This window comes from Papilio machaon, chromosome 15 (genome assembly GCF_912999745.1).
Source record: "Papilio machaon chromosome 15, ilPapMach1.1, whole genome shotgun sequence".
Taxonomy (NCBI): Eukaryota; Metazoa; Arthropoda; class Insecta; order Lepidoptera; family Papilionidae; genus Papilio; species Papilio machaon.
In genome coordinates, this window is record NC_060000.1 from 1448164 (window position 1) to 1460118 (window position 11955).

An 11955-nucleotide genomic window follows, 5' to 3' on the forward strand; every position below is an offset into this window, starting at 1 on the left:
TCTTTGTCAATTAGGTTTGTTGTTCTGTTTAATTGACTTTTACTTTTTACAGTAACATTGCTGAAGGTTTACGATGTAATTTAACATTTAAGGGAAAATTATTGTTGTTAATGAACCAAAACACTGAACACAACACATTATGACTGACTAGCGATCGCCCGTGATTTCGTCAGCGTAGAATTAAAAAAACATCATGTGTACCAAATATGTTTTTTTTTTTGGTATTACATACCGACACTCCAATTTATTAATTTGTATAGATATGCCATTTCCAAACGATTGCGTTTTTTCGATTGTCAATTGTCAATGTTGTTTTGTCCGGAAATTGTCATTGTCAGTTTCTGTTTCGGATTTCTGTCATTGAAAGTTTGAAAATAAAGCGCTTTTTGTTTAGACGTGATTTTTTTGCAAGTGGTTGATGTGAGATTTGAATGTTATTTAATTTATAATTAACTCAAATTAAAATAAGTTGATAAAAGTGGAGAATAGACAAAATGTCGTGTAGTAAAGAAGAAATTGAGAGAAAACGTTTAGCAGCAATACAAAAGAGACAAACGAAATTATCTTCACCGAATAGCCCTCTGGGAAATATTTCTATATCGAATACTACTCAGGGTAGTCCTTCTTTTACTGCCCAAAATATAAACGGTCGTAAACTTTACCATCCATACAAAAAACCAGAAATAAATGAATCGGAAAATATTCCTGTGACTAAGGTTGTTAGTGGAACAATATACTTGATATCGGAGAGTAGATTCGAAGTAAATCCATCAGAATTCTGTGTTCCACTTATTAATATTTTCAAATCTATATCATCTAAATGCTATGGTAAGTAAACAAACAATTTAAACTATAGTACATTAGAAATCACCTAATAAATTGGTTAAACTGACTTACTAGGTTACTTTATTTAAAGCCATACAATATATCTTTATAAAAAAAATATATCAGACACTACAATTAAATACTCCCAGTCTCTTTATTATCTTATAATGTTTAGTCTGTAATTTGTGGAGTTTATTTTGATTTTATTACCTTTTGATTTTGTTGATTTGTGACCATAGTTGTTTTTATATTACAGATGCTAATACAAAGTTGTGGAATTTCTCAATAGAGGATTATGAACAGCTGATGTCCAAAGTAGCTCCATTGGCACCGCATGTTGTTCTTGGTGCATTACCTGCTTACGTTCTAAAGGTATATAGTATCGGACAAGATACCATGCAGTATTTTTATTTAATTAGTGAATTTTAAAATAAGAATATTCTGTTTTTTTTTTGTATCCAAACTTATTTATTTGTTGTTTCTTATTGTGTATTGTTTCAGGTTGTAAGAGAGAATATAACAGATCCTAATAATATAGATCTGACACCTGTGGAGGCAACATTAAGAAACAAGCTAATGCCATTTCAAGAAGATGGTGTCAGGTTAGATATATATATATATATATATATGTTGTAGGATTATGAAAATCTATTTTTACACCAACTTGAAGTCTATAGTCTAGGAAATATTAATGGCTCCTATGCAAAGTATTGTATGTTCAATACGCAACTTTTGCAAGACATTAATATGATTATTAGAATGCATCAAACGTGAACATTCAATAGAGAAAACTACAATAGAGAAACTACAGTTATTTTTAACGTTACTTTAAATCTACACAGAAATTAATAATAATAATAATAAATTAATTTATTAGTATATATTAAGTTAATTTAAAAACATAAAACAAAGAGTAAATCGCAAAATTGTGGTTTATAATAGTTTACGTAAGAACCCTTCTATATAAAATTGAATATTCAATATTTTTTTCACTGTTACAAATTAGCTAAAAAGACATCAAAAAATATTTCCTTCAACTTCATATTCATTTTTTTGTAGTAAATCTCGTAGTTATGTTATTAAACATTTTTAAGTACATTTAATAACTTTTACTAGGTTTGGTATAGCACATCGTGGTAGATGTATGATAGCAGATGACATGGGCCTCGGAAAGACATTCCAGGCTTTAGCCATAGCAAGCTACTACAAACATAATTGGCCACTACTTATTGTCACTACTTCATCTATGAGGTAAGTTTTGAGTTTATTGTCAATTTAGTATTATAATTAAACTAGCTGTTGCCCGCGACTCTATTCGCGCGGAATTAAAAAAAATAATTAATAAGTAGCTTATGTATTCTGCCAGACTATGTTTTATATCTGTGCCAAATTTCTTGAAGATCTGTTGAGCCGTTTTGAAGATACCTTCAAACAAACATCCATCCATCCATCTAAACATTCGCATTTATAATATTAGTAAGATAATATAATATGTTTCATTATTTCTAATGGTGTTTGTGTGTTTTTTTCTTTTATTTGCAGTAGATCTTAAAAAAAATCTTCACTGTTAACTTAAATGTTCATTGTTCAGATTTCGAAGTTTGCCCAAATGTTCAATTTGTTTTACTAGTAGGAACATTACATGTCATAAGATTGTCATTCCAAAGTTGTTAGATGGAGCTATTTTCTTATGTTCTCTTTTCACTAGTAACTATAATTATGACAGATTTTTCATGTCAACAATATTCAGAAAAATATTCCAGGTAATAATCCCAATGACTGGAATGATTTTGATCGTAAAGTAGTATCATTAGGTACTTTTTTAAATTCTTCGCTAACAAAGTTGAAGGAGACCATTTATGTATTAATATAATAATAGACCTTTACTTTTTTTTATTATAAGTACTTAAATTCGCCGAAATACCGAAGTTACCAATGCCCATAGTCAACTATGAATGCAGATAGTTGTTTTTAAATGCATTGTTATATTAATGACGTGATGTTTATTTAGGGATACATGGCAAAACAAAGTATACGAGCTCCTTCCCTCAGTGCCGCTCATGAACATTGTCACACTTAGCAGCGGGAAGGACACACAGCTTGTTGCTGACAAACAGGTTGATATAATTAAAAATACCTAATAATTTTGCATGGATTTTTTATTATTTGTTAAATTGCAGTAGCTTTATTCTATAATTTTCAAAATTTTGTATTTTTTTTCCAATCTGTTTTTTTTATTGATATATGTATATTTATTGTTTTTAATTGAAACTTAAGTTTGTTTTTCAGACAGAAGTAGTAATAGTGAGCTATAAAATAACAAGTATGCACACAGACTTGCTCAAGAGTAAAAATTTTGGAGTAGTTATACTTGTAAGTTGAATCTTACTATCTTACTGCGGATAATTGGATGGATGGATGGATGTATGTTAGAAGGTATCTCCGGAACGGCTCGACGGATCTTGATGATGTTTGGCACAGATGTAGAACACAGTAACAATGGTAGATGCCAGTAACAACAACATCAGTTGCACGAATGTGTCGGCTCGTCCGGTGAAATACCACGACCACACAGGAGACAGACGTCAAGTGGAAGTAATTCCGCGTACAGTCTGATGAGTGTGTTGCCGGTGGACTAATTTTAGTCCTCCTTCCCTTCCACATCTTTTCTTAAAAGGAAAGGATGGAAAACAGCATTAAAAGTTCGTTACAAGTTCTTTAAACAGTTGTGAATATATGTTTTTATTCAAATGTTTGGAATGTCAACCCACAGCAAAACCTTTGTTGCATGACTAACTTGTAATCTGAAGGTCCTGGCTTCGAATCTCGCCATGTACTAATGGGATGTTTGATTTACATATGTACATTTATCCGACTTACGATGAAGGAAAACATCCTGATGCTGCACATATCTGAGAAGAAATTCAATGATATGTGTAAAGTCAACCCGCACTGGGCCAGCGTGGTTGACTATGGAGTCATGACTTAGGCTTCGAGCCCCTCAGTGGATATACAGAGAGCTGATGATGATAAATTTGTATAGGACGAGTCTCATCATTTGAAGTCGAACAAGTCTCAGTGTACAACAGCATTAGTCCGCGTGTGTCGCGGCGCTGCCCGGGTGCTGCTGCTGAGCGGTACGCCTGCACTCAGCCGCCCCGTTGAACTTTACACACAACTCTTGCTTATTGACAACAAATTCTTCGGCTCATATACTGAATATGGTGAGTAATAGATAAGTGAGACACGTGTACACACGCACAAATTTACTTACATATACGCACATATGCACACACATTTAGGTACATGTACGCACTTACACACACATTTACGTACATGTACGCACATATACACACACATTTACGTACATGTACGCACATATACACACACATTTACGTACATGTACGCACATATACACACACATTTACGTACATGTACGCACGTATACGTACACATTTATACACATAAGTACACTCACACGCATAAACTACACCTGGTTTACATTATGCCAGTATAGTAGGGCATAATGTAAATATTATGGTACCAGTGATACAAAACAGTACATTTCAGACCAGTGCTAATGTTCTACTGTACTGGCATAATGTAAACATGTCACGATATTGAGTAGTACTGATATTTTAAATGGACAGTTTCTAATGTAAAATATGTAGAATAATTTTGATTTTATTCTTCGCTAGGTTAAGGATCATATAAACATGATGATAATTATTTCTGTTTAACTATTTAAATTAATTTGATATTTTCTTCAAAATAATTATAGAATAAAACAAATTAAGTTAAGGAAAAATAATATTAACTTACATTTCACAATCATCACCACTTTTAAGAACTCTGCATTTGATTTCTTATCAATCTTACTTCTTACTAATGTTATAAATGCGAATTTTTGGATGGATGGATGTTTGAAGGTATCTCCACAAAAGCTCAACGGATTTCAATGAAATTTGCCATAAATATAGAACATAGTCTGGAATAACACATTTTTTTATTTAATTCTGCACAAACGGAGTCGCAGGCCACAGCCAATTATAGTATAACAATATATTGTAGGTAAGAGGTACTGTGCGGGCAGACAGACTAACTTCGGCTGGGACATGTCCGGTCAGTCCAACCTCGCCGAGCTGCAGATTTTGCTGCAGAAGAAGTTTCTTATCAGAAGAACTAAGGAACAAGTTTTAACCACTCTCGAAAGTAAGACCAGGTCAGTGGCACACTCGCGTAATAATTAAGACTCGTTTAACTAATTTAGAGATTCCAAATTTTTTCAGTTTACTCTCTACTTTTCCCCAACTTGTGAACCCTTAATTTAGCCCCAAAATGGCGTAAATAAAACAGGCACAAAATACTACAGCTTAAAGCCTATCCATACAGCAGAGACTGAATTGTTTGCAGAGAGACGGTATTACTGGACGAGTCATTACTTCAGTTCAGCAAAGAGGATCAGAAAGAGTTGTCAGAGATGGCGGACACGTGGCGAGCAAGTCGGCCCTCGGATAAACACTCTGCCCTCATCTCTTACTTCACGGAGTCTGCCAGGGTCAAGACACCAGCTATATGGTCAGTATACAGCTCACAAAGGACTTCCACTTGGCACTCTTCTGGCACACCTCTATCATATGTAGCATTCTTTTACTGTTCCTTAACAGTATGAATGAAATGTTTACTGAATTTAAAATATGTTATTACGATTTGATAAATTAATAAACATTAGTTTCTGTCAGCGATTTTGTCCGGGAAGAATAAAAAAAAACGGGACAAAAAGTATCTTATGTTTGTCTCTTGGTTCAAAGCTACCTCCCTACCAATTTTCAACCAAATCGGTTCAGCTGTTACCAAACTTAGTTGATTTTCAGTGGAACTAACACTATTTTTTTTATATATTTATATAGACTAGCTGTGGTCCGCAACTCCGATAGCGTTGGATAAAAAAAAGTAGCCTATGTGTTCTTACGGATTATGTTCTACATTTGTGACAAATTTCATCAAGATCAGTTGAGCTATTCCGGAGATACTTTCAAACAAACATCCATCCATCCAAACATTTGTATTAATGATAGAGACTATACAAAGAACAGTTATATACGTATTTATGTTTTTATATAGTTTTTTTACATAACAATTGTTGTTCCAGTAAATATATAAAGCAGGTGATAAAAGAGGAAGGCGTGGGTAAGTTTCTGGTGTTTGCTCATCACCGCAGCGTGGTGCAGGCTGTCTGTGCTGCACTGGACCAGCTCAACACCAGGTACATCTGCATCGATGGACACACGCCGTCCACCTCCAGAGCGGTCAGTTCTTACAACTTTCTCATCATTTGACAATAAATAACAACCTAATCTTAGTCCTGGACTAGGAGGGGATGATTAGGAAGGGAAAATGCAGAAAGACAAGAAAATACATTCCTCTTACAGCGGTTCCTTCGCTATTTCAGCGAATTCAGTTCTTTTGCCATCTTATGTTATAAAAAATAACACATCAAAATATTTATAGTTAAACAAGGATATTTGAAACAATGAGAGCGGCGCTAGTGTCGCGGTTGGTTCTTTTAAATATATATAAAACCTACTTAGATGTAGAAAATTATATAAAAGAAAAAATTATATGACAATAACAGCACAAAGAGGTTTTGGTGACATTTTTTAAGTTGACAGTAGGGCGCTAGTGAAATAGCGTAGCTTGAAATAGCTAAAAATAAGTTAATAAAAATATTCTAATCAGCACTTTATTTTTTTTAAATCTAATATATAAAATTCTCGTGTCACGGGGTTCGAACTTGAACTCCTCCGAAATGGCTTGACCGATTCTCATGAAATTTTGTGAGCATATTCAGTAGGTCTGAGAATCGGACAACATCTATTTTTCATAACCCCCCACCCCCATTTAGTTTTTTTTTTAACTGCGCGCGGACGGAGTCGCGGGCGACAGCTAGTTTACTTATAAAAGTTTAGCATATTTAACTAATTAACTATGCTAATTTCAATTGCATTCTAAAATGATGTTGTTACAGGAGTTGGTGGAGAGGTTCCAGCACGTGGCGGCGTGTCGCTGCGCCGTGCTGTCGCTGACTGCAGCAGGCGCGGGCATCACCCTCACTGCAGCCAACCTCGTACTCTTTGCTGAACTGCACTGGAACCCTGGAGTTAGTTACATCACCTCGTGATCAGTTTATGTCTTCACAAGTGGGACTAAATGGTGGAAAGCGGTCACAGGAATTTTTTATGGCAACACAGAACGGCCACCTAAATTCATTGAAAACATTGCTCTTAGAGGAACCGCAATTGCAGATGCACAAAAAGAGAGTATTCTCCCTTTCTTCCATCAAATCCATTTCTCTTTCTATTTATTTGCTTTAAAGAAAGTTATTAGAAGAAAAAGAGTACTAAAATTAGGTCCCCGGAATACACAATTGTTAAGTGAAACATGGAATTACTTCCTCTGTGTTGTCTAAATGTTTGTTTTGTATATAACATTGTAATATGTTATTAAATTTAGATAAAACTAATATAAATGTATATTTAAATAGTAATAACTAGCTTTTACCCGCGAATTCGTCCGCGCGGAATAAAAAAAAATGCACACATGATAAAAAAGTTCCTATGTCCGTCTCCTAGTTCTAAGCTACCTGCCCACCAATTTTCAGTCAAATCGATTCAGCCGTTCTTGAGTTATAAATAGTGTAACTAACACAACTTTCTTTTATATATATAGATTAATATTGTATGAACGTATTATAGATGCTGATGCAGGCGGAGTCTCGCGCACATCGTATCGGATGCTGCGGCGAGGTGCGCGTGCGCTACTTGTTGGCGAACAACACAGCTGATGACTTCATCTGGCCAATGTTACAGAACAAATTAGATGTATGTGTCGCAGTCATATTGTATAATCCGCCGTATTATATTACGGCTAACTGTTATAAAAAACAAGGCTGTTTTGAAATGAGGCAGTTCAACGAATAGCAGGATTAAAAACGGCGAAATTGAGTCCGCATTTCTGAATTCTCAACTAGTATAATATTTATGAACTGATTTTTTCTTTAGGATTTTTTATTTTTATGATTTTTTATTTTTATGGTAAATAATTGCGTCACACTAATGACATTTTGATATATTTTGTTTAATTATAAGGTGGCAAATGAGTAAGTGGTTACATGAATTCGCTGAAATGGCGAAGCGACTGCTGCCCACAGACATTCTCGATTACAGATGCATTGCCTATTAAAGCGACGGAGAAGGGGACGCACAGATAGAAAATTGCCTTTCCTATGTGTGCCTTTCTCCGTCAAATTCACTGCCCCTTCCCATCCTTTCCTTATAAGAAAAGGGTGGGGAGAGAAAGAAGGCTTAAATTTAACCCCCAACACTTTATATGACATAATTCATCAAGAGGTATTATATCTATGTTTTTACCTGTCTATTTAGCTACTTTCTTGCTTGAGTCATCTTTTTTTCTTTTCAGGTACTTAATAACGTGGGACTAAGCGGTGATACATTTAAAGACACCACAATAACACATCAGGTATGTTTTATTCCATACAATTTTTTTTATTGAATAATTGCATGCAATAAAATTTTATAAATTCTGACGCCTGTGAAAAATTAATAGCAATTATTCTCTTGTGACATTTTGCATGAATTTTCTATCAAGTAATGTTTCATTTTATTAAGAAATTATTTTTTATAGGGAAATAATAATATAACGCAATATTTAACACCGAATTACACAAAGAACAAGAACGATTTTATCCCGGGAACAAATATAAGGAAGAATTCAATACAACAATGTGATATGCCACAGAATGGTAAATCTGCAACTGAATGTACTAAAAACGAAGAATCTTTCTTAGAACATGATCAAGATGATGATTTATTGGCGAATTTGGAATTATAACCAACTGTTATTTATTTATTTCGTCTATTTATTAAAATATATTTTGATTTATTAAGTTATTTACTATCCCCATACAATAACAGTAGATGTTTTATGAAGTTTTGTTTGTTAATCTTACATTTCCTAACGTAAACATGTCGGTACAAGTCGCGGCTGCTGAATGACGTCATTAATCTTAGGTCACATGTTTTTGTATGTGAATAGTATTTATGTATGTATTTTTCTAATTTATTCCCAACTAGCTGTATCCCCAGACTCCGATTGTACGGAATCAAAAAAAAAACTTAGTAGCCGATGTGTTCTTTCAGATTATATTCTACATCTGTGTCAAATTTCAGCGATTTCCGTTGAGCCGTTATGGAGATACTTTCTAACAAATATCCATATCCATCCATCCATACATCCAATATTTCGCATTTATAATATTAGTAAGATGTCAACTTTAGATAGTCTTTTTTTAAATGTTTATTTTTGTAAATATGAAAATAAAATAGTACTTTTGTTGTTATGATGAATTAAAACATTAAATTGTCTTATTTCTCGTTTTTTTTTATGTTTTTAAACATTTTTATGAGTGTGTTGAAGTTGACGTGTGTAGAGTGTAACTATTTTTAACTTATTTGGTAATAATAATTTTAAATTCATATAACGAAATATTCACACGTAAAGAATCTTAAGAGGTATAAAAAAATCTTAACATCGTAACAATTTATTAAAAACACAAATGGTAAATTATGTAATAACTTAACAATTATAAATTCCCACAATTAATGTTATCAAATAAAACAAAAAAGCACTTATCTACACTGAACTATTGGAACTGTATTGGATGTAAACCATTCGTACGTACTAGCAATGAAGATTAGAGTCATTTAAATAATGTTTCATATGGCACGATGAAACAATAGAAATATTTTTTTTTATATATAATCTGTGCACTTAATTCAGAAATACATTAAATAATTATAAAAAAAAAAATTAAAGCTTCATTTGATTCCATTTTCAAAATAGAAAATCAATAATAAAATATAACCTAATTCGTATCACATTTGCAATATATTATTGCGTAAAATATTTAAACCTATAATTTACACCCACAATAATTTGGCAAGCTTTATATATTCCTTTAGCGGTGTTACTGCAATTCTTTGTACGAAATGACGCATTTTAAATAAATAACAACATTAAAATTCATCGCAAGATCCAAGTCCTTTTATAGTGAGGTGAGTTCCCGCGCATTTCATAAGACATTTGTTGCCGTAAGTGATTCCGTTTGATGCACACACCGGCTGTAGATTCCTCGTACATGCACAAAGAGGCGTTTTAGGAAAATCGTCTTTATTTGCGTCACAAGAATCAACATGGAGTACGTGTAAGTCAGGATTTGTTTCGCGAGCACAGTTCAGTAAGCATGGGTTATTGTACGTGAAACCATCTGTGCCACAGACTAATTTTGTTTCTCTATTCTTACAACCGCAAGAATCATCGACATCTCGAATGTTCCTACACGCTCCTCTATGGCTGATATCTAGTCTGTGGATTTGTCTCTGGCGACATCTGAGGGTGCATGGATTGGGATAAGTTTCACCATCTGTACCGCATACTGGATTGAATTCGAACGTGCATATGCAGTTGTCTGGGATAACTGGGGGAGCTTCGCATTTACCGTAACTTTGTAGGGAGAGATCTGGATCAGATGCGCGAGCGCAGTTGAGCATACAAACGTTGCTATAAGTTTTTCCATTTGAACCGCATACGGGATTTTTCTCGCGCGTGCAAACACATGGTGGTAAAGCGGTTGTCACTGATATATACAGGACTAACATTGATATTGTGCCTGTGAAAAATACAAAATAATATACTATTACGAAGAAGTATCAAAATTCGCCCTTTAAATACTGATATCTGTGATGTTATTCTAAGATTAATTTCTTGATTTCTAGTCTAATTAGTAATATTACATTATGTAGTAACTAGATAAAACTGTCCTTATATACCTGACCTACACATGTTAGACATGAAGGCTAACTTTTACAATAATATCGTATTTGATCTGTTTGTTTTCTCCGCTAAGTTGCATTAATTATCTTATGTAATGTAGATGGTGAATAAATAGCCATGAGAAATAATTACTTCGTTCTTTTACATCTATTGTAAATTCACAGTCTAGAAGAAACTTGGTGAACTAGTAGAATTGGTACTCACTTTAATTAATTTTTGTTATTTTTTTAATTCATCTGGCTTAAGTCTTAAAACTCAAAAACAAAAATATTGTCTCCTCTACTATCTCGAAAATAGGTTAACAAAAATAAGATTTACAGCATTCTAAATGTCTATCTAGATACCACTTCCGAATGACTAAAACAACATCTTACTATCTCTCTTTCTACCTTTAAAAAAACTAGAATACCAATTTGTTTTTATACGATACTAGCTGTCGCCCGCGAGTCTGTCCACGCGGAATTAAAATAAACATAATAAGTAGCATATGGGGTCTTCCAGGCTATGTTCTACATCTGTACCAAATTTCAACAAGATTCGTTGAGCGGTTTCGGAGATATCTTCAAACAAACATTCATCCATCTAAACTTTCGAATTTATAATATTAGTAAGGTATTATCAGGGATTAAAAATTAAATAGTTAACACTTACCGGTTAAATACATTGTGAAAATAAAAGTTTGCTTGATAACACGAATTACAATGAAAAAGTTGAAATTCTTTCAAATAACTAGGATTATCAACAAAGTATCCGAATGCGCTAGTAGCGTTAGTTACAATGCGATCGTATGCGGCTAGCGTTCGTTTATATCACGTTGGGCATTTCAAACAAGGCCTCGTAAAACCCGACTAATGACGTAGTAACTCGCAATGCGTTTTTCCCGACCCTCTGTAAGGGCAATTGTGTTGTCAAGATGAGCCAATACACACATATTTGTAAACATTGATTCCTTTTTAATATTCATTCATGTTTTATTGAGAAATATATATAAACTATGGAAACAATTGTACGTTTTTTTAACTTTGGTTGTTGTCTTCGGTCCCTTGGTTTTTGTTAATTTAGAATTTGGTAAGTCTATGTCATAAAGGCACAAACTATAGAGAGTGTAAAACCAGTTTGCTATATACATACTTGGCATTATGTACGGATTTTGTTATGTATACAGTATTTATTATGACGTGTAATATTGTGCACGTCATATAGGTACCTACTCAAAAA

The 11955-nt window shown here is 33.5% G+C and overlaps 2 protein-coding genes across 3 annotated transcripts; one reads left to right on the forward strand and one right to left on the reverse strand.

Moving 5' to 3' along the window:
* Window positions 1-355: 355 nt before the first annotated feature.
* Window positions 356-9026, forward strand: LOC106721028 (SWI/SNF-related matrix-associated actin-dependent regulator of chromatin subfamily A-like protein 1). 2 transcript variants are annotated; one of them, XM_014515860.2, is made up of 14 exons: window positions 356-828; window positions 1082-1197; window positions 1327-1427; window positions 1942-2076; window positions 2837-2942; window positions 3115-3198; window positions 3869-4049; window positions 4897-5047; window positions 5239-5403; window positions 5978-6134; window positions 6854-6985; window positions 7581-7706; window positions 8305-8364; window positions 8530-9026. In XM_014515860.2, exons 1-14 carry the CDS (start codon window positions 495-497, stop codon window positions 8734-8736), a joined length of 2055 nt encoding a protein of 684 aa, XP_014371346.2. In that variant the 5' UTR covers window positions 356-494; the 3' UTR covers window positions 8737-9026. The 2 variants fall into 2 exon arrangements, with proteins under 2 accessions (XP_014371346.2, XP_045537355.1); XM_045681399.1 differs by having other exon boundaries at window positions 8575-9026.
* A 715-nt stretch (window positions 9027-9741) lies between these two features.
* Window positions 9742-11532, reverse strand: LOC106721052 (serine protease inhibitor dipetalogastin-like). The gene is made up of 2 exons (XM_014515917.2): window positions 11389-11532; window positions 9742-10573 (listed from the first exon to the last, which is right to left on the reverse strand). Exons 1-2 carry the CDS (start codon window positions 11399-11401, stop codon window positions 9921-9923), a joined length of 666 nt encoding a protein of 221 aa, XP_014371403.2. The 5' UTR covers window positions 11402-11532; the 3' UTR covers window positions 9742-9920.
* Between the last annotated feature and the right edge of the window lie 423 nt (window positions 11533-11955).

Bases quoted from the DNA above. Each gene is read 5' to 3' on its own strand.
- LOC106721028 (XM_014515860.2), top strand. From the start codon at position 495: ATGTCGTGTAGTAAAGAAGAAATTGAGAGAAAACGTTTAGCAGCAATA. The intron at 829-1,081 runs GTAAGTAAACAA...TTTATATTACAG, and splicing joins TATATCATCTAAATGCTATG to ATGCTAATACAAAGTTGTGG. The intron at 2,077-2,836 runs GTAAGTTTTGAG...ATGTTTATTTAG, and splicing joins GTCACTACTTCATCTATGAG to GGATACATGGCAAAACAAAG.